Source organism: Salmo salar, chromosome ssa14, assembly GCF_905237065.1.
Source record: "Salmo salar chromosome ssa14, Ssal_v3.1, whole genome shotgun sequence".
Taxonomy (NCBI): Eukaryota; Metazoa; Chordata; class Actinopteri; order Salmoniformes; family Salmonidae; genus Salmo; species Salmo salar.
In genome coordinates this window covers 8,147,438-8,166,791 of record NC_059455.1, presented here as the reverse complement: position 1 = coordinate 8,166,791, position 19,354 = coordinate 8,147,438, and the positions used below count along the sequence as shown (strand labels likewise).

At 41.8% G+C, this 19,354-nt stretch overlaps 2 protein-coding genes across 5 annotated transcripts; both read left to right on the top strand.

Annotated features, from left to right (window-relative positions):
- The first annotated feature begins 358 nt into the window (after window positions 1–358).
- zgc:110269 (probable flap endonuclease 1 homolog) lies at window positions 359–8,458 on the top strand. 2 transcript variants are annotated; one of them, XM_045693839.1, is made up of 12 exons: window positions 365–539; window positions 861–936; window positions 1,053–1,131; window positions 1,257–1,359; window positions 2,655–2,709; window positions 2,799–2,860; window positions 3,000–3,136; window positions 4,944–5,004; window positions 5,245–5,376; window positions 5,649–5,794; window positions 6,121–6,265; window positions 7,738–8,458. In XM_045693839.1, the coding sequence occupies exons 3-12, from the start codon at window positions 1,127–1,129 to the stop codon at window positions 7,792–7,794; spliced, it is 903 nt and encodes a 300-aa protein (XP_045549795.1). In that variant the 5' UTR covers window positions 365–539; window positions 861–936; window positions 1,053–1,126; the 3' UTR covers window positions 7,795–8,458. The 2 variants fall into 2 exon arrangements, with proteins under 2 accessions (XP_013994753.1, XP_045549795.1); XM_014139278.2 differs by lacking the exon at window positions 1,053–1,131 and having other exon boundaries at window positions 359–539.
- A 107-nt stretch (window positions 8,459–8,565) lies between these two features.
- Window positions 8,566–19,118, top strand: LOC106568704 (arf-GAP domain and FG repeat-containing protein 1). 3 transcript variants are annotated; one of them, XM_014139276.2, is made up of 12 exons: window positions 8,566–8,852; window positions 10,839–10,932; window positions 11,294–11,409; window positions 11,711–11,852; window positions 14,407–14,563; window positions 14,908–15,015; window positions 15,179–15,323; window positions 15,460–15,545; window positions 15,639–15,707; window positions 15,986–16,147; window positions 17,501–17,598; window positions 17,891–19,118. In XM_014139276.2, exons 1-12 carry the CDS (start codon window positions 8,686–8,688, stop codon window positions 17,948–17,950), a joined length of 1,404 nt encoding a protein of 467 aa, XP_013994751.1. In that variant the 5' UTR covers window positions 8,566–8,685; the 3' UTR covers window positions 17,951–19,118. The 3 variants fall into 3 exon arrangements, with proteins under 3 accessions (XP_013994751.1, XP_013994749.1, XP_013994752.1); XM_014139274.2 differs by having other exon boundaries at window positions 15,639–15,725; XM_014139277.2 differs by lacking the exon at window positions 14,908–15,015 and having other exon boundaries at window positions 15,639–15,725.
- The last annotated feature ends 236 nt before the right edge of the window (window positions 19,119–19,354 follow it).

Here is a 19,354-nt window from a genome sequence, read left to right as displayed (position 1 = left end):
CCAAGACAATGTGCACCGGCGTAATATCGTGCTGTTTAATCAGCTTCTTGATATACCAGAACTGTCAGGTTGATGGATTCTTGTGGCAAAGGAGAAATGCTCACTAACAGGGATGGAAACAAATTTGGGCACAACATTTGAGAATAAGCTATTTGTACATATGGAACATCTCTGGGATCTTATATTTCAGCTCAGGAAACATGGGACCATACGTTACATGTTGCGTTTATATTTTTGTTCAGTGTATATCAGTGGATTGTTTGTAAATTGTTTACTGTAATAAATAATGGGTGGCTTTAAGGTATAGTCTCTTACTGTGCTCTCTTCCTTTGTTTGATCCCCCTGCCCCTATTGGTAGATTCGTGTAGCAACAACAACGCAGGTTTCCGGGTGCACAGCATCACCAAAACTGTGTATCTAAGTTGTTGGCTTTATAAGTAACTGTCAGACAAGCACAATGGGTATTACAAAACTGGCAGATTTGATTCGTAGCGATGCGCCTGGTGCTATTTCTTACAAAGAGATCTGCGACTACACAGGTACGTTTGCATGCTTAGCTACTTAAGGCTAACGTTAGCTAGCTAGCATGTAGTTTGCTACTAGTATCAACCTCCTTCATATGCTCTTTATCTCATCCTAGCATGTATAATGTTATGGAGCAGTGTGCCCCACCCAATTATTGACATGACTTATCCCCAACATTGAAGCTACCAGACAGGGCAGGCATTATTCACGTTATCAAACTAGCTTGGCCAAGTTTAATCCAGTACTAGATATGGGCACAATTGGATGTTTCCTACTCATTGAGTTCACTTAAAGATTTTACAAATGCAGTCATTTGTTTTGTTTCAAAATTTTAGGAAAGGTCATTGCGTTGGACACCTCCATTGTTCTGAACCAGTTCCGCACTGCAGTACCAAATCTTCAGTTACTGGGGTGAGCTGTCATTTCTAACTTCTAAATTGAGAAGCTTACCCAACCGTTGGCATTGTTGACAGCACCTCAAATGTGGCTTTTTCCTCTCCTTCATCTGCACTGAACTAAAATCACAGGATAGGGGAAAGCATATGGCGAATGTCTACCAGTTATTTACTGTCATCTGTCCAGTTCTTTCCAGCCAGTGCAGATGAAGTAAGTAGCTAGAGCAAGAGAGGGAGTCACTTTAGACTATTGGGATGTGTAGACCTGTGTAAACTATTTCTGAATTCAGGACCCTGTTTCTGTTTCTAACCCATGTTCCCATAATTTCGCTCTAGTCCCTTGACAGGTTTGTTCTTTCGAACGCTAACCTTCCTGGAGCATGACATCAAACCATTGTTTGTGTTCGATGGGAAGCCTCCTGGGGAGAAAAGGGCTGTGGTTAGTGGCGCTCTTAGAATTACAGCTGAGACCATAGCGACCTACGGTGCCTTCAGAAAGTATTCACACCCCTTGACTTTTTCCCCATTTTGTTGTTAGAGACTAAATTCAAAATTGATTAAATTGAGATTTGTTTGTCACTGGCCTACACACAATACCCCATAATGTCAAAGTGGAATTATGTTAAAAACTTTTTTTCCCCAAATTAATAAAAAATGAAAGCTGAAATGTCTTGAGTCAAGTATTAAACACCTTTGTTATGACAAGCCTAAATAAGTTCAGGAGTAAAAATGTGTTTTATAAGTCACATAATAAGTTACATGGACTCACTGTGTGCAGTAATAGTGTTTAACCAGATTGTTTAATGACTACCTCATCTCTGTACCCCACATGTACAATTATCTGTAAGGTCCCTGTTTACGACAAGGCACTAAAGTAATGCTGCAAAAAACGTGGCGAAGCAATTCACTTTTTGTCCTGAATACAAAGTGTTGTGTTTGGGGCAAATCCAATACAGCACATTACTGAGTACCACTCTCCAAATTTTCAAGCATTAATGATGGCTGCATCATGTTAAGGGTATGCTTGTAATCGTTAAGGACTGGGGAGTTTTTCAGGATAAAAAAACAAAAGGAATGGAGCTAAGCACAGGCAACATCCTAGAGGGAAACCTGGTTCAGTCTGCTTTCCACCAGACACTGGGAGATGAATTCACCTTTCAGCAGGACAATACCCTACAACACCAGGCCAAATCTACACTGGAACTGCTTACCAAGAAGACAGTTAATGTTACTGAGTGGCCGAGTTACAGTTTGAACTTAAATCTATGGCATGACCTGAAAATGATTGTCTAGCAATAATTAACAACCCATTTGACAGAGCTTGAAGAATTTTGAAAATAATAATGGCAAATGTTGCACATTTCAGGTGTGGAAAGTTCTGAGACTTACCCAGAAAGACTCACAGTTGTAATCGCTGGTAAAGGTGCTTCTACAGAGTATTCACTCAGGGGTGTCGTTTTCAATTTGCTGGCATTTTGAAAAACATGTTTTCTCTTTGTCATTATGGGGTATTGTGTTTAGATGGGTGACGAAAAAAATCTATTTAATCAATTTCAGGCTGTGACAACAAAATGTGGAATAAGTCAAGGGCTATGAATACTTTCTGAAGGCTCTGTAGCTCACAAAATGATACCCTCACAAGTAGTGCACTACACTAAATAGGAAATAGGGTACAATTTGCTACAGTCCATGTCAATACGGTTTAATTTAATTGTATTCTCTGTTTTCTTTCAGTTGGAGAAGAGGGCACAGGCTGCAGGCTGGAGCTCCCCCAGTCGTTCAGGAGCAGGTAAGAGAAACATTGGAATTCAATCACAGTGCATATCAGTTTTCCATCTTCCTGTATTTTACTTTTGACCTCTCTGTGGGCACCTGTAGTGTCCCCTCAGACACGGGACTGTCTCCACCTTCTGAAGCTTATGGGTGTGCCCATCATCCAGGTCAGTGTGCGAGTGCTCTATGTAGCATGCTAACCCTGAACACATATCCTAATTATACCAAGTTGTCTTGAACAAACACCAACCACCAGAAACCATAACATATGAACCCTCTCCTTCCACTCTCTCGCTCTCTCTCCAGGCTCCAGGAGATGGCGAGGCACTATGTGCCCACCTGGTGAAACAGGGCATAGTAGACGCGGTAGCATCAGAAGACATGGACACTCTGCCATTTGGTGGAAACATCCTGATCCGCCAGCTCAACGCCAAGAAAAACAGGTGAGAGTGCACCTTTGAGTCCATAGCCATGTCTATACAGCCTGGTCTCATAGACTAGACGTAGTATAGTAAATGTACTTCAGGGACACTCAAATTAGTATGATATGTTACATTTGGTATTTATTTAGATTTTTTATTTTACCTTTATTTAACTAAGCAAGTCAGTTAATAACAAATTCTTATTTTCAATGATGGCCTAGGAACAGTGGGTTAACTGCCTTGTTCAGGGGCAGAACGACAGATTTTTACCTTGTCAGCTCAGGGATTCGATCTTGCAACCTTTCTGTTACTAGTCCAACAATTTAACCACTAGGCTACCTGCTGCCCCAATGGTTACATAAGACAATGATTTGGTATGGGTGAGTGTATAACATGGACGTCTAGCAACCCAAATAACGCGAATGTCAAGAAACACCAAGGTTGCATGTTCGAATCTCATCACATTTTAGCTAATTATCAACGTTGTAACTACTTACTACTTTTTAGCTACTTTGCAACTACTTAGCATGTTAGCTAACCCTTCCCCTAACCCTAACTTTAACCCTTTAACATCACTCCTAACCTTAACCCTAAGCTTAACCATAAAAGCTCAAGACACCAGCAGGATAGTGAAACGTTTGCCTGCTGACAGTACTTAGCACCTCTGAACAGGGTGTCTGCAGTCAATGTCTTTTTTATTCACACAGCAAAGACCTTGGAAGTCGTCAGGCACAAAAGCCTTGATAAAATACTCCAAACCAGAAGGTGGCAGTTGCGTTGTTTGGCTATGCATATCTGTGCGTATTGCTTATGGTCTAGATTCCAAGCTATCAAATCGAATTGGTCGCATACACATATTTAGAAGTTGTTATACGGGTGTAGCGAATTGTGTGTGTTCCTAGCTCCAACAGTGCAGTATTATCTAACAATTCACAACAATACACACAAATCTAAAAGTAAAAGGATGGAGACATGGACACTCTGGCAAATGTTGTGCTAATGTTGCTATTTTATAGAAAGCCCTTGTTGATACTAACCAGATGACCACAGATAGATCTAGCAAGATGACGAAGAAGCAATTTAATTCACTATCCAAAATCCCATACTGTCAGCGCCAGCCCATAGCCAAATACCGGGTCTGCAAGCAGCAAGTACCACTTTTGTTCTAGCAAGAGAAGGAACACTCTCCCACTGTGATAAATACCTATTGGCAGACTATCGGCACAGAGATTGTCGGTGTGTTTCATGCATAACATTGACCCTAACCTTAACCCCTAACGCCTAGGTTAGCTAACGTTAGCCACCTAGCTAATGTTAGCCACAATAAATTGGAATTCGTAACATATATCATACGTTTTTGAAAATTCGTAGCATAATGTACTAATTGTGATTCGTAACATATTGTACAAATTGCAATTCGTAACATATATGAATTGTAATTTGTTACATATCATACAAAATAGATAATGGACATCTACAAAGTAATACATATCATATGAAACGTAACATATCATACTAATTGTAATTTGTTACATATCATACAAAATAGATAAAATGGACATCTACAAAGTAATACATATCATATGAAACGTAACATATCATGCTAATTGGAGTGTACAGGATTTATGTTTAATATATTTACTAAGTTTGATAATACTGCTGTGGTTTCCCCAATAGAAAAGTTTTTAGTCTAGGGTTACTTCTAAGCACTTTGTGGCAAAGTATTGGTAAAAAAAAATTGGGGGAAATGACTACATTTATTAAGTTATTGTAATGACTGATGGCCAGTTCTCTGGGTCTCCAAATCTAATTATTCTTCTCCTCACAGCGAAGTCATTGAGTACTCTCTACCCAAGCTGCTAGACATTTTGAAGATAACACATGAAGAGGTAAGATACCTCCTCCACCCAAAGCATTTGTATTGAATGAGGCATAGGCCTTCATTACATGCTCATAGGCATCATGTGTACAAGCATACTACAATCTTGTAAGGCATAAACATCATGTACTTTTCTCTCAAGTATAATCTCTCAACTGTTGCACCCCTCAACATGCTCCCATACTATCTATTCAGTGATATTTAATCTCTTAGGCTAACACCCCTTGTCTTTCCTCCTAATTTATGTCAGTTTGTGGACCTGTGTATCTTGTTGGGCTGTGACTACTGTGATAAAATCACAGGCCTTGGACCTAAGAGAGCTCTGACTCTGATCCAGCAGCACCGGAACATAGAGAATGTGGTGCTGAACATCAACAGAAAGGTACAACTGTTCATATTACTGCAATGCAATTGTCTTGGAGATTTTGGTGCCAGTGTGTTTGCTGAAGTCTTATCTATAAGCCTGGATAAAACATACTAGTAAACCAAGAAAATATGAAATGATCGATGTCATTTGTTACCACTCCACATATGAATAACATATATGAAGTAATGATTATTTCATTTTTCATCTCAGACCACACCTTCTATGCTATGTTCCTGTCCATGTAATTAGACTAACACCCCAAACCCTTTTCTCGCCTCCTCCTTCAGACCCACCCTGTCCCACTGTTCTGGCAGTATCAGGATGCCCGCAAGCTGTTTTTGGATGCCCCCCAGACCGAGCTCCCGAACCTAGTCTGGACTGAGCCAGATGAGGAGGCCCTGGTCCACTTTCTGTGCCACGAGAAACACGTCAAGTACTGTTCTGGTCCTGTATGACCGACCTCCTTTGGAATTAGACCAGGGGCCATATGTATCAAGCATCTCAGAGTAGGAGTGCTGATCTAGGATCAGGTTCCCCCTGACCATGTAATCTTATTAATTGTGTTCAAAAAGGTAAAACTGAGACGCTTGAAAAATATGAAACCTGGTGTGCACAAATAGAGTCCTCTATATCTGCAGTGCATGGTTGTTTTATGTCCTTGCCCAGTAATCTAAAACGGAATTATTCCGTGTGTGTGTGTGTGTGTGTGTGTGTGTGTGTGTGTGTGTGTGTGTGTGTGTGTGTGTGTGTGTGATGTAGGGAGCAAAGGGTACGAGGTCGAATGCAGAAGTTCAGTGAGAAGCGTGAACGCCTGAGGAAGGAGAGGGAGGAGGACAAGGCAGCAGGACAGAGCCGACAAACTCGCATGGAGGACTTCTTCCGTGTTACACGGAAAAGGCAACAGGTGATATAACCCCACTATGACACTTTTATGACACCTCACCATTTTATGGTGGGAGTACCTGCTGAACTCTATATCTCAAGGCCCAGAGCCTGGTATAGAGATGGTTATATATCAGAATGTATTAGCCTGTTCATTGATGCCAAATGTTTCATATCTACGGTATTTATGGCTTTGGAGATCCCCAACTGTATCAACCCTTTACATTGGTCCACTATATCCAATACAGCTAAGGTTAACTTCAGTTTTACAATTCGGTTGAAATGTACAGCAATTTTCTAAGTAAAATCCATGTAGGTATGCCTTTATTGATTGATCACCTTTAATTTATCAGGTTATATTGACTGTCAATCAATATGTCTAAGGATCAACACTCTTTATACAGTTGAAAAGTGTTTAAAAAAATAATAATTGAAACAATGAATGTACTAACTGAGCTTAATTGTCCAATAAGAACACAGATTTTCCTTCTGTTGCTAAATGTCCTACTGAACACGACCTTGTACTTCTGAACTGGGAATAGTAGCCTCAGGGTTATACTAAGACACTAGCTAGATCTTTTCTGGATTTTCTAAAGCTAGCCAGCTTCAGTTGGCTTCAAATTCAAGCTCAGGCTTCATACATGTTGCGAAGGTGGATATTGATCATGCAACCGCCGTTAACTTGTGCCAGCTTGTGACTGCGTGTTGGCGTTGAACGTGACAAGTCAAAAGCCGAACTCGTCATTGAGACAATGCTGAAACGGCAATCCATGGGCGAGTCGGTGCCACAAACATTTTTCACGAAAGGAAAGAAAGCTTATCTTGAAATAGGCTATTAGAAGTGCCATCTTTCTTTTATTAATCGTATCATTAATATCGTCTTTGGTGTGCTTATCAATGCACAAGCCCCTTTTTACCCACAACTTTTAAATGCATCCTGTCTTCACTAAATGTGTAGTGTGATATATCTTTGAATATTACTACACAAAATACATTTTTCTTAAAAAAATATTGAATCAGTCTTCCTCAAATATGGTCCGGAGAAGGGGATGCTGAGTCACTCTGTGAGAGTGAGGGAATCTAATTTCATTGGTCCTCAACTTTCGGCTCAAACGCTTAGTTCAGGATGAAGTGGAGTTGCCCTGCCCCGGAGCAGGTTAGAGATGAAGCATTCATTGCCATAGAAATGTACCTAGCTAAAAGGTGAGTCATCTCGAGTTGAACACAGAATTGACTCAAGTAAGCTCGCTAACTCCTCTCTCCAGCTTCGTAGTACACCCTTCTGGTTCCCTAACTGTTCCTGCATTCAACAATGTCACATTGTTGCCTTGCCTTGTTTGGCAATATAACATTTCATGATTACAGGTTGGCTAAAGCAGAAACAGACTGGAATCCAGACTAAAGTGATGTGACACTTAAATTAGCCTGTGTATTTCTGGTATGTATTCAGTTATTATGTTGTGTCTGAAATACCAGCCTTATCTCCACTTGTAGCCGTCTGAAACTGGGGATTCCATTGGCACCAAAGAAAAGAGAGCGAGGCCAAAGTGACACTTCCCTCCGACGGATTCTGGTGGTACTGCAAATGCATCCTTACCAACCAGCTGTCTGACAGATAAAAGGATGTGCTTGTTCATGAGGGTCTACCTGAGAAAGGAGCTGTGAAGATCAACTGATCTATACATTTCTTTAACTTCCTAACCATTGAGCATAAACCAATTCTTATTATGTAAAGATTTGTGACAACGACTACCTCGGGGTCATGTTCATTAGGCACCGCCTTGAAACAGGGGCAGACTACCTGGGCATATCCAATAAGTAATGCTCATATTCGTTTTCCGTTTTAAAACATTGTGCCCTAATGAACATGACCCAGGCCAATTCCAAGGGAGCGAGTAAACAGGATGAGCAGAGGCGGAGACTCATTGGCGAGAACAGTGCAACCACTGTCTGTGGGGCCTTGGCTTGCTTGTTCCCTCATCCAAAACAGGAGCCGATTGATTTCTATGGAGGGAGGTCAGATGGGCTCATGGCTTATTTGGTGGACACCTGCTACCCTCAACAGTGCCAAATTTGAGGCAAAGGACTTTCTTATCTTGATAAACATGATAATGTCAAAGTAGAGACCAAAATATGATAATCTCTTGTATCAGTGTTTTTACACAAGATGTCAGTATGATGGTATTTACTATTAAACTTTTATTCATCAATGTAATATGTTGTCGAATGGTAATTGCTGCCCACCAGATCTTCCCACCGGTAGGTGTCAGTCACTCTCTGGTTAGCTGTCTGGTACACCTCCTGTATGCCAACGAAGAAGGACTGTCTTGTCCCACTAGACCTCTCAGCAAGGTGTCTGAACCACCACCGCTGTCGAGGCAAGCCTCCCCAAAGACATCCTCGATAAACTTCTCCCACCGTTAGTAGCCCCGTTTCTCAACCATGGCGACGAGTGCGAAGCGAAAGCAAGAGGAGACGCATCTTAAGATGCTTCGGGAAATGACTAGCCAACCCCCGAATAGGAAGTGCTTTGATTGCGACCAGCGCGGCCCGACTTATGCCAACATGACAGTGGGTTCCTTCGTCTGTACCACCTGTTCTGGCATCTTGTAAGTACTGTGTTGATTCTATTGATTTTTTTTTAATATGTGGGATTGTTTTTAAAGCAAAATGTCGTTCTTTATGATGTGGTTTAGCTAACGTTGGCAAGCTCCCTTACACAGCAGGTAATGCTATCCAACGTTAGCTCGAGGCCATTGGTTGGGCTGGGTCGCAAGCCCATGCTTTGTTGTAAGGAGGGGTCTCAATTCCCAATCTTTAGAAGGTCAATATGCAGTTCCATACCTAGCTTGACCAACTAACTAAAGGATTGTTTTGTGCCGAAAGTACTTGTCTGATAAAAGGCAAATATTTGACCAGTGTGTCAAAACGGCACGTCACCGCACCGGCGAACCTATTTCCCAATCAACTTGTCTATACCGTAGGCGTAGTTTGGGACATCCGTTGCTCACGCCTGTATGTGTATAGATCGAGCAGGGATGGGCAGTCCTCGGGGGCCTGATTGTTGACACACTTTTTGCCCCAGCTCCTGCTAAAACGCCTTACTCCAATAATCAACTAATCAAGGTCTTCAGTTTAGAATACAATTCCGTTTCATCAGGTGTGTTAGTTATAGGGCTGGCCCCCAAGGCCTGGAGTTTTCCATCCCTGAGATAGAGGAAGTGTATAAGTGTCAGACACTTGTAGAATACATGAAATGGGGCAGTAGGTCAAGTAATGCAAATTATATGGTTCAGAGACCACAATAGGAAAGGACTTCTGACAAAACCACAACTGATGCCACAAGTGATCATCCCACGTCATATGTGAAGGCTAGGAACATGAATGCATAGCCTTATGAGTCATATAATGACTTTCACTGGTGGTTTTCACTTTTGGGATGTGCCATCTGATTTCAATCACTTTTTGACCCCTTTTGGACACAAATGCCAAAACCTATAGGAGATGGAGTTTCCCAAAGTGAACCCTTTTTGCATACCCCACCCTACCATGAAATATCCATGTCTTCATCACTGGAAAATATAAATTGTTGAGTTTGATATTCAAAAGCTCATAAACAAGGTTGTCAAACTTTTATTTAAATATATATATATATATATTTTATTTTTTATTTTATTTTAACATCAATTATCTAAATGCATAAACTCTTTTTTTTTCCCACATGTAGCCTGGACCTTATTTTACATCATCTGAGATGTTTGTTAGGCCTGATCGGTTGAAACAGCATGCTATTGGGTGTCATGGTTTGCCAGATAAATGTACTAAAATGCGAATAAAATAGAAATGTAATCTTTGAAATGGTAGCACAAAGATGGTTGGAGGTCCACACCTCAGAGAATGTTGACTTGAATGGGAATATCAGTTTTAAATAATACTGTCAATCTTCCATAGGAAACCTGTTGAAATCATAGAAATATAGATTAAAGAATTTAAGTTGACATTTGACGGTGAGGGGACCGGTGGGCATCTTTGTGGTAGTAATTGGAAGTAAACATTAGAATTTCAATTATGTATCAGCTAATTTGCAGTGGTCTGAAGGTATAAATCCATTCTATTAATTTATATTTATATGATTGAAATTACACCCACCCTGTATTCAACACTATGCTGTGTCTCAACCGATAGCGGGCACAATACAAACACCTCAGATTATGTAAAATAGGGTTTGCATATGCGAAAATGAATTGACATGTTTTTTGATAATTGCTGCTAAAGGATAAATAATCCCTTTTTTATATTTTCCAGTGATAAAGACATTGTTGCAAAATGGGGCAACTTTGAGCACTATCTCCTAAATGTTTTGGCTTTCAGGTTCAAAAAGTCACTTTCTGACCACTACCATGGGCAAATATGTATGACAAGTTTTGTTCAAATCAAAAGGGGTGCAGTCAAAAAGTGATTGAAATCAAATGGAATGACCCTTTTGACAGTGAATATCAGTAAATGCACAGTTTAGCTGTGAGTGTGCAGTCATGTTGTGCCTGGTCATTGTAAACTGAATGACACCGAATACATACCCCTCCACTCCCAACTAGACGAGGGCTGAACCCCCCCCACAGAGTGAAGTCCATCTCTATGACCACCTTCACGCAACAGGAAATTGAATTCCTACAGAAACACACCAACGAGGTAATGACATGAGGTCAAGTAATGTACTAAGAAATGTGTACTTCAATCCTAGTGATCTGCAGGGAGTGCAGGCTTTTATTCTGGTTTAGCACCAACAAATCCAATTCATTCAAAGGTATTGATGATTAGTTGAGTCAGATGTGTTTGTATTGGGCTGGAACAAAATCCTGCTTACCCTGTGGGTCCCCAGGACCAGCATTGAAAAACACTGGATTAGTATTTTCTATGCATGTCTGTCTCCTCATGTATGCTTTCTTTATTTGAAGTTTTTTTGTTTCTCTCTAGGGAGTTTATTGGCATTCCTTTTTCTCTCTCGCGCTCTCTCGCCACACCCTCTCCCCAAACACTTTCTCTACTCTAGGTTTGTAAACACATCTGGTTGGGGCTGTACAATGACAGGACATTGGTTGTTCCAGACTTCCACGAACCCCAGAAAGTAAAAGAATTCCTCCAGGAAAAGTACGAGAAAAAAAGATGGTGAGATGCTTCTTTTTGGTTCATTCATCTGTTCACTGAACTTCACTCACGTGCTTTGTACTGCATTGTGTGAACTAAACATCTTCAAAAGCAGAAGAATTTGATTTGCAGATCCCACAGTTTCTATTGTGACGTATTCATGTAAAATCACACTCAGAACTCTCAATGTAAAATCTTATGAATTCACCTTTAAAAAAAACAAGTAAAAACCCATTTTTACATGTGAAAATTATTTCACCTTGGGAACTCCCCATCGATTCCACCCCTGAATGTATTTTTATTCGTGGTTGTGTGCACACAGGTACGTCTCTCCAGATCAGGCTAGGACGGTAGCCACAGCCCAGGCCTCCAAGTCGGGCACCTCAGCCAGCAGCACAGGCAGCACCCCGGAGGTCCAGCCCCTGAAAACCCTGCAGCTTAACAAGACCCCCCCAACGCGTCAGGTATTTCCCCATCTTCTTTCCTAACATATGATGTAATACATTTCAGGCTAATGTGCTTTTGAGTCATTTCCTAACATATGGGGAAATCCATTTTAGGCTGATGCAAAAAAAAATGGATACCTTTGTCTAGGGTCAATTCAATTACTTTTTAAACTCAATCACTTTTTCACTTCCATAGGTATTTGTAGAAGTGCACAGAAAGTGGCTTTTTGGACCTGAATGCCAAAATATTCAAGAGATAATGGTGCTCAAAGTTGACCCATTTTGCATAACCAACCATACATCCATGTTCTCACCACTGGAAAAGATAAATGGTTGAGATTGATAACATTTAAAAGTTTACAAACACCATTGTCAAACAATTTTGTTGTCTTCCAAAAAACCGAAAATGTTCATTTTATTTATTTTTTTAACGTCAAATTTTCAACAAAATAAATTGGTTTCACACATATTGTAGCTTAGACTCTATTTTACATCATCTAGGTTTTTGTGTTGTGGCCGCCATCGGTTGAGATACAACATGCTCTTGAATACAGGGTGGGTGTCATGTTTTGGCTGATTTAATGTACGAAAATAGGAATCATTTGGAAATGTCAACTTTCAAATGGTAAATAAATAAAACAAAATCAATCGTCTGTGGCCGTTGGCATTAGCGGTTCTAGTGTTGCCATTCGACAGTGGTCGGACCGGTGGTCATCTTTTGTTGTAGTAATTCAAATTGTACTTGTACCAGCTAATTTGCTGTGGTCTGAAGGGATGGGTCCATTCTATTATTTCTGTGATTGAAATGACACCCATCCTGTATTCAAGAGCATGTTTCAACTGATGGTGGGCACAACACAACGTCAGATGACGTGAAATAGGGTCGAAGCTACAGTACAACATTATGCGTTTTTAGATACTTTATTAAAGGTCTAAAAACGTTTTTTGTTTATTTCCAAACCCTCTTATCATTATAAACTCAGGAGGGAAAAAAAAGAAACGTCCCTTTTTCAGGACCCTGTCTTTCAAAGATCATTTGTAAAAATCCAAATATCTTCACAGATCTTCATTGTAAAGGGTTTACAGACTGTTTCCCATGCTTGTTCAATGAACCATAAACAATTAATGAACATGCACCTGTGGAACGGTCTTTCTGACACTAACAGCTTACAGACGGTAGGCAATTAAGGTCACAGTTATGAAAACTTAGGACACTAAATAGGCCTTTCTACTGACTCTCTGAAAATACCAAAAGAAAGATGCCCAGGGTCCCTGCTCATCTGCGTGAACGTGCCTTAGGCATGCTGCAAGGAGGCATGAGGACTGCAGATGTGGCCAGGGCAATAAATTGCAATGTCCGTACTGTGAGAAGTCTAAGACAGCGCTTCAGCGAGACAGGACGGACAGCTGATCATCCTCGCAGTGGCAGACCACGTATAACCACACCTGCACAGGATCGGTACATCCGAACATCACATCTGCGGGACAGGTACAGGATGGCAACAACAACTGCCCGAGTTACACCAGGAACGCACAATCCCTCCATCAGTGCTCAGTGTTCGCAATAGGCTGAGAGAGGCTGGACTGAGGGCTTGTAGGCCTATTGTAAATGCAGGTCCTCACCAGACATCACCGGCAATAATGTCGCCTATGGGCACAAACCCACCGTCTCTGGACCGGACAGGACTGGCAAAAGTGCTCTTCACTGATGAGTCGCGGTTTTGTCTCACCAGGGGTGATGGTCGGATTTGCGTTTATCATCGAAGGAATGAGCGTTACACCGAGGCCTGTACTCTGGAGCGGGATCGATTTGGAGGTGGAGGGTCCATCATGGTCTTGGGGGGGGGGTCACAGCATCATCGGACTGAGCTTGTTGTCATTGCAGGCAATCTCAACGCTGTGTGTTACAGGGAAGACATCCTCCTCCCTCATGTGGTACCCTTCCTGCAGGCTCATCCTGACATGACCCTCCAGCATGACAATGCCACCAGCCATACTGCTCGTTCTGTGCGTGATTTCCTGCAAGACAGGAATGTCAGTGTTCTGCCATGGCCAGCGAAGAGCCCCGATCTCAATCCCATTGAGCAGGTCTGGGACCTGTTGGATCGAAGGGTGAGTGCTAGGGCCATTCCCCCCCTAGAAATGTCAGGGAACTTGCAGGTGCCTTGGTGGAAGAGTGGGGTAACATCTTACTGCAAGAACTGGCAAATTTGGTGCAGTCCATGTGGAGATGCACTGCACTACTTAATGCAGCTGGTGGCCACACCAGATACTGACTGGTACTTTTGATTTTACCCCCCCCCCTTTGTTCAGGGACACATTATTACATTTCTGTTAGTCACATGTCTGTGGAACTTGTTCAGTTTATGTCTGTTGTTGAATCTTATGTTCATACAAATATTTACACATGTTAAGTTTGCTGAAAATAAACGCACTTGACAGTGAGAGGACGTTTCTTTTTTTTGCTGAGTTTATAAGTCAATGGGTGCAACCCCATGTCCCCAGTTATTTTTCTTTAAAGCATGCTGTCATTCCTCATGCCCTTCCATCTCTCTCTCCCTCCCTCTGCCAGTCGCCGGTGGTGGTTCGCTCCCAGGCCTATCCTATAGTTCAGGAGAAGAAGTTTGACCTCCTATCTGACCTGGGTGGAGACATCTTTGCCGCTCCGCCCTCTCAGGCTGCCAGCAACTCCAACTTTGCCAACTTTGCACATTTCCCGAGCCAGTCAGGTAATGAGTGGGAATGGCCTTCACTCAAACTAACTTCAGTTTTAAGTCAAATTTCCACTTAGTCGTGCAGTAATGTGACTAAGTGAACATTTTTCTTAAATGGCAGTTCAAGAGTTTCCCAATATTGAGTTGATTCGAAATCTTTGTCTTCAATGAGACAAAATCATATTTTGAGTGCTTCGAAATGAGCAGTTATGAAGAGTAGTGTAAGAAGACAACACGTCATTATAATGTGTTTGTGTTAAATCATTGTCATCTGCCCCTCCTCCCATGCACCATAATGCCATTATGATTTCCTCATTCCTCACGTTGTCAGCGTTTGTTTCCTCCTCTGTGGTTTGCAGCGACTCAGGTTAACTCAAACGCCGACTTTGCCAACTTTGAGGCGTTTGGCAACTCTGGAGTACCTTCACATTTCAGCACCTCACCCCCCTCACAGTCCTTTGCATCAGGTACCCCTGGGTCCCATTCTCATACATACCCTCTTATTTACATTATATATGTTCCAAGCCCAACAGGGGCACAACATGTTATCTTATTTTTGTGTGTTAGTGTCCATGTCCATTGCCATATGTGTATATTGACCCCTGTGTGTGTCTCTCTCGCTCTCTGTAGGGCGAGGTGTCCCAGTGCCGTCGGTGGCCGGTGCTGTACCGGCTCCGTCCCAGCTGGGCATTTCAGCAGAGGACCGCTACGCTGCTCTTGCTGAGCTGGACAACGAGCTGAGCTCTTCGGCCCCCACAGGGAGCAGTGTCCAGGGGTGAGAGACAGACGCCACTTCAAAACTTGGCACTAAAAATTGGTTTTAGATATGCCTCTGGATCTTGCTAAAAAAAAAATAATGATTCAATGAGATATAACAAATTGATTCAGGTTATGTATTTATGTGAATCTAGGAATATGTTTGGAGCTGTGTTGGGAACCTCGCCTGCCCAGACTCAGCCAGTATTACCCAGCATGCATGTGCAGCAAGGCTTTGGAGGTGAGTGGATTGTGTTACACATTCCTGAACATTGATTTCTGAAATGGGTGACCCTCAAATGTAATGAAAACATGATGTAATGTCCTGTTTCAGCCATCCCGTCCAATAACCCATTTGTTGCCGCCGCCCCGGATATGGCCACCAACCCCTTCCAGACTAATGGTATAGCACCGGCCGCAGGTGTGTGTGTGTGTGTGTGTGAGAGAGAGAGAGCATGTGAAAGTCCATAAATGCATGCATAACGTGTGTGTGGTTGAAGTCAGAAGTATGAACACAAGCATGCTTAAAGGACATGTTTGGGCCTCTGCCAGTGAATGTGTGTCAATTTGTCTGAAATAGCATTGTTTGATATCAGTAGATACTGTACATTGAAAGGTACGGTTGTGTACCACTGTGTACGTGGTACTCACTCCGCCCTCCCCTCTCTCTGTGTTTCGTAGCCTCGTTTGGCACAGGCTCTATGAGTATGCCTGCTGGCTTTGGGAACCCCTCCTCTTACTGCCTCCCGACCAGTTTCAGTGGGACTTTCCAGCAGCCCTTCCCTGGCCAGGCCCCCTGCCCTTACACCCAGCCGGGGGCCTACCACCCCCAGCAACCCAATGGTAAGTAGTGTGCCCTCTTCTCCTTAGTAGTCTCACCCATACCACAATATAGTTTGGACTTTACTTCAAAGCTGTGATTTGCACCCCCTCCCCCTAATATTGTGTTTTGACTCACCAAATGTTTAACATTTTCTTGTGACCCTCCACTATAAACAAAGGTTGTATTTCTGGCAGGTATTCCTGTAACAACGGTAAATGTAATAACTTTTCTGTTTGAAATAACTTTGCGTTTTTTTTTTCTAATGTAATAAAACCAGTATGTTATAACTTGCTGGTAATCATAATAAAATGTTTAATGATAAACATAACTTTTGCTGCTAAATCTAAACAAGTAATCTACAATAGTTCCCTTTAAAGACGTCCCCAGGACGTCACGAAATGGTCCCGGGGACGACCCTGGGGATGTTTTTAGGACGTTCCTTGGACTTTGTGTCATAGTCCCCTGGAGTTTTTTTTGTCTAGTTCCCCGTTTGTCCGGGGAACGTCACCTGATTCTCAAATAAACGTATAATTTATTTGGTTCAGTAAAGTTGAATTGTGCTGGATGGTTGCTGGTGTTACTGACTGGGTTAGTTCTGTGCACCACATGACTTTGATAGCCTCAGCTGAACTGAAGCCAAGGTGTTGGCTTGTGTTACCTTGTAATGCCAGTCTTCAGGTTTCAGGCAAGGTTACTCAACATGTTCATTTGACACCAATTGCCCTGGTGCCATCCAGATCGGCCCAAACAGTTTTGAAATTGTTCAAATACTTTGAGTGTTTGCTTGAGCCTTCCTGGAGTGCCGGATTGATGGTGTTAGCACTGTTCCATGTCCTTAAAAGAAGGGAAATAACACAGACATTGTTATTACATGATCGGTGGAAGTTATTGGTCATTTAATAAAGTTGCTACTGACCTGATGACCTGACATAATAACCACCGGATAACATAATAAGCTTGATTTAATAATGATCAAATAAAGTGGTGTGTGTGGGACTATGCATGTGTGTACATTTCAATGTGTGCTTGTGAGTGTCTATGTATTCCTGTATGATGTGCATGAGTTGTTTGTGTTGTGATTGGCACTAGATGGTGGTATGTGCATCAAATTGAGGGTAGTAGTACATAACATTGATTTTGGTATGTTATTACATGTTTGGTTGAAGTTATTACATTATTCATAAAGTTGTTACTCACCGGTTAATGTAATAACCACCGGTTAACGTAATAACTTCACAATTTAGCAGAAAAAGTCAACTTTACCATTCAACATTTTATTACGTTTACCGGCAAGTTATTACATTTACCAGGTTTATAAAAATAAATAGTAAATAGACCATTCAGCCTAATTTTTTTTCTCTCTGCATGGACAGGCCCTGGTGGATACCCAGTCTACGGGCAGACCAAGCCCTCCATGACCCCCTTTGGGCAGCCCATGGCTGGGCCGGGGATGACCAATAACCCATTCATGGTGAGCATCTAGTAGCTTGTGTGTGTGTTTCCGGATCATGTTGAGGGTCCGAAGGATGCATTGTGGTCTTTTAATAGTAATACTTGTAATACCAATGTGAAACACTTTGTGACATAACACATACAAGTCTGAACACATGCAACTTCTGCATGGGTCCAATGTAAAAATACACCTATGTGGGGCGGTCACCCATGCAGCCTCGCTCTCTCTGCTAACTTCATGGATGAGTTTGGAAGCCATGCTGATAGTTATGTTATTTTCCGATATTGATGAACCATTTGTTTTGAACCAGGCGGGAGCCCCGGCTGGATCCTACCCCGCTGGAGGCTCTTCCACCAACCCCTTCCTGTAGTGCGCCTATCTCCTCGTCAACACCACCAGAGGGCAGCAGCACCTATTCAATGCACCGGCTCCGTCACACCCTGTGATGTGACCGTACAGTTCTGAAACTCTGAATTCAAGTTTTTAATTAAAAGCTTAGTTTATGACACTATAAAGGACTATGGGATTTGGGACTGCCATGGAATGATGCCCTTGGACTAAATATGTTCTCTATACATTTATTATTTTGTTCATTTGACAGCTCTTTATTATGCATATCAGCATTTGTAATCACATTAAAATACAAGGTATAATAAGGACTTGACATGGTTGGGCAACATTATGGATGTGCCACTATGTTTCTACCAGTGTGTTTATAGGATAACTATCAGGGTTGTATACAAGTCTAGGAGGGAACTGAGGTGACGTGAAGAGTTTTTGCCTCGAACGATGTGAATTATCAGGCTGGCAGAGGAGATATGCACCTAATTCTATTTGAGGGGGTACTGATGGTCAAATTCAGTATAATGTAATGTGTAAAAGAAACAATGTAATGTGTAACGGTATCAATGGGCATGACGCCTCTGCCTGTAGGTATGGCATCCGGTAAAGGGACTTGTATTTGGTGCATAATTAATACCACTATTACTGAATGTGGCCCTGTTCTTATTAGGCTCAAAACACCATAGTGCTATCCCAAGGCATTGCAACAGCATTTTGCCTAGCGGTTTACAAAACCGTTGAATAACCTTGAATACAACCCAAGTCTTTTACCCTTACTCCTTTTTTAAAGTTGTTACTAGGATAAGTCCAAGTGTAACAACAGCCCAAACACACTAACGTTAGATAGGTAAGAGTCCGTTTGGAAAGGAACAAATGCCTGCTAAAAAAAACAAACATGAGACCCCAGACTCCAGCACTAGCCGTTGTGATGACAGGCATGTGTCTACTGTAGCACAAGGAGAGTAGGGAATAGAGATGAAAGGTTATTGTGCTCTAAGGGAGCCCTCTCCATGTAACCTGACCCGCATGTGTGTAAAAACACCTGAGAAGTTTGGTTTTTATTTGGAGAGATGGTTACTTGTGGTACCCAATCACTTTTAATGAATTTAATCATGTTACTTGCCATTACAGGAATATGTAAGTCAATGTGTACATATATAAATATATGTATAAATATTAAAGATTTTTAACTACAATTTGCTCTTGATTCAAATGTTTTCATTTAGAATTCCCTATCCCTATTACGTAAAGGTACGGGGGTAAAATCATAGGGGAAGCAACAAAAAAAAGACATATTACAACCTATGTGTTGTGATAATTGCGTTGTTTGCTTTATAACCTGTTAGTTCATATGCTTTGCGACAGTGATAGGCCTATATGCAGGGCATTCGGAAAGTATTCAGACCCCTTGACTTTTTCCACATTTTATTAC

What these genes read in the sequence shown, in the direction of transcription:
- zgc:110269 (XM_014139278.2), top strand. Translation starts at nt 458, where the DNA reads ATGGGTATTACAAAACTGGCAGATTTGATTCGTAGCGATGCGCCTGGT. An exon ending in AGAGATCTGCGACTACACAG is followed by an intron (nt 540 to 860) that starts GTACGTTTGCAT and finishes TCAAAATTTTAG; the next exon opens with GAAAGGTCATTGCGTTGGAC. An exon ending in TGAAGATAACACATGAAGAG is followed by an intron (nt 5,005 to 5,244) that starts GTAAGATACCTC and finishes AATTTATGTCAG; the next exon opens with TTTGTGGACCTGTGTATCTT.
- LOC106568704 (XM_014139274.2), top strand. Translation starts at nt 8,686, where the DNA reads ATGGCGACGAGTGCGAAGCGAAAGCAAGAGGAGACGCATCTTAAGATG. An exon ending in TACAGAAACACACCAACGAG is followed by an intron (nt 10,933 to 11,293) that starts GTAATGACATGA and finishes TCTCTACTCTAG; the next exon opens with GTTTGTAAACACATCTGGTT. An exon ending in CTCACAGTCCTTTGCATCAG is followed by an intron (nt 15,016 to 15,178) that starts GTACCCCTGGGT and finishes CGCTCTCTGTAG; the next exon opens with GGCGAGGTGTCCCAGTGCCG.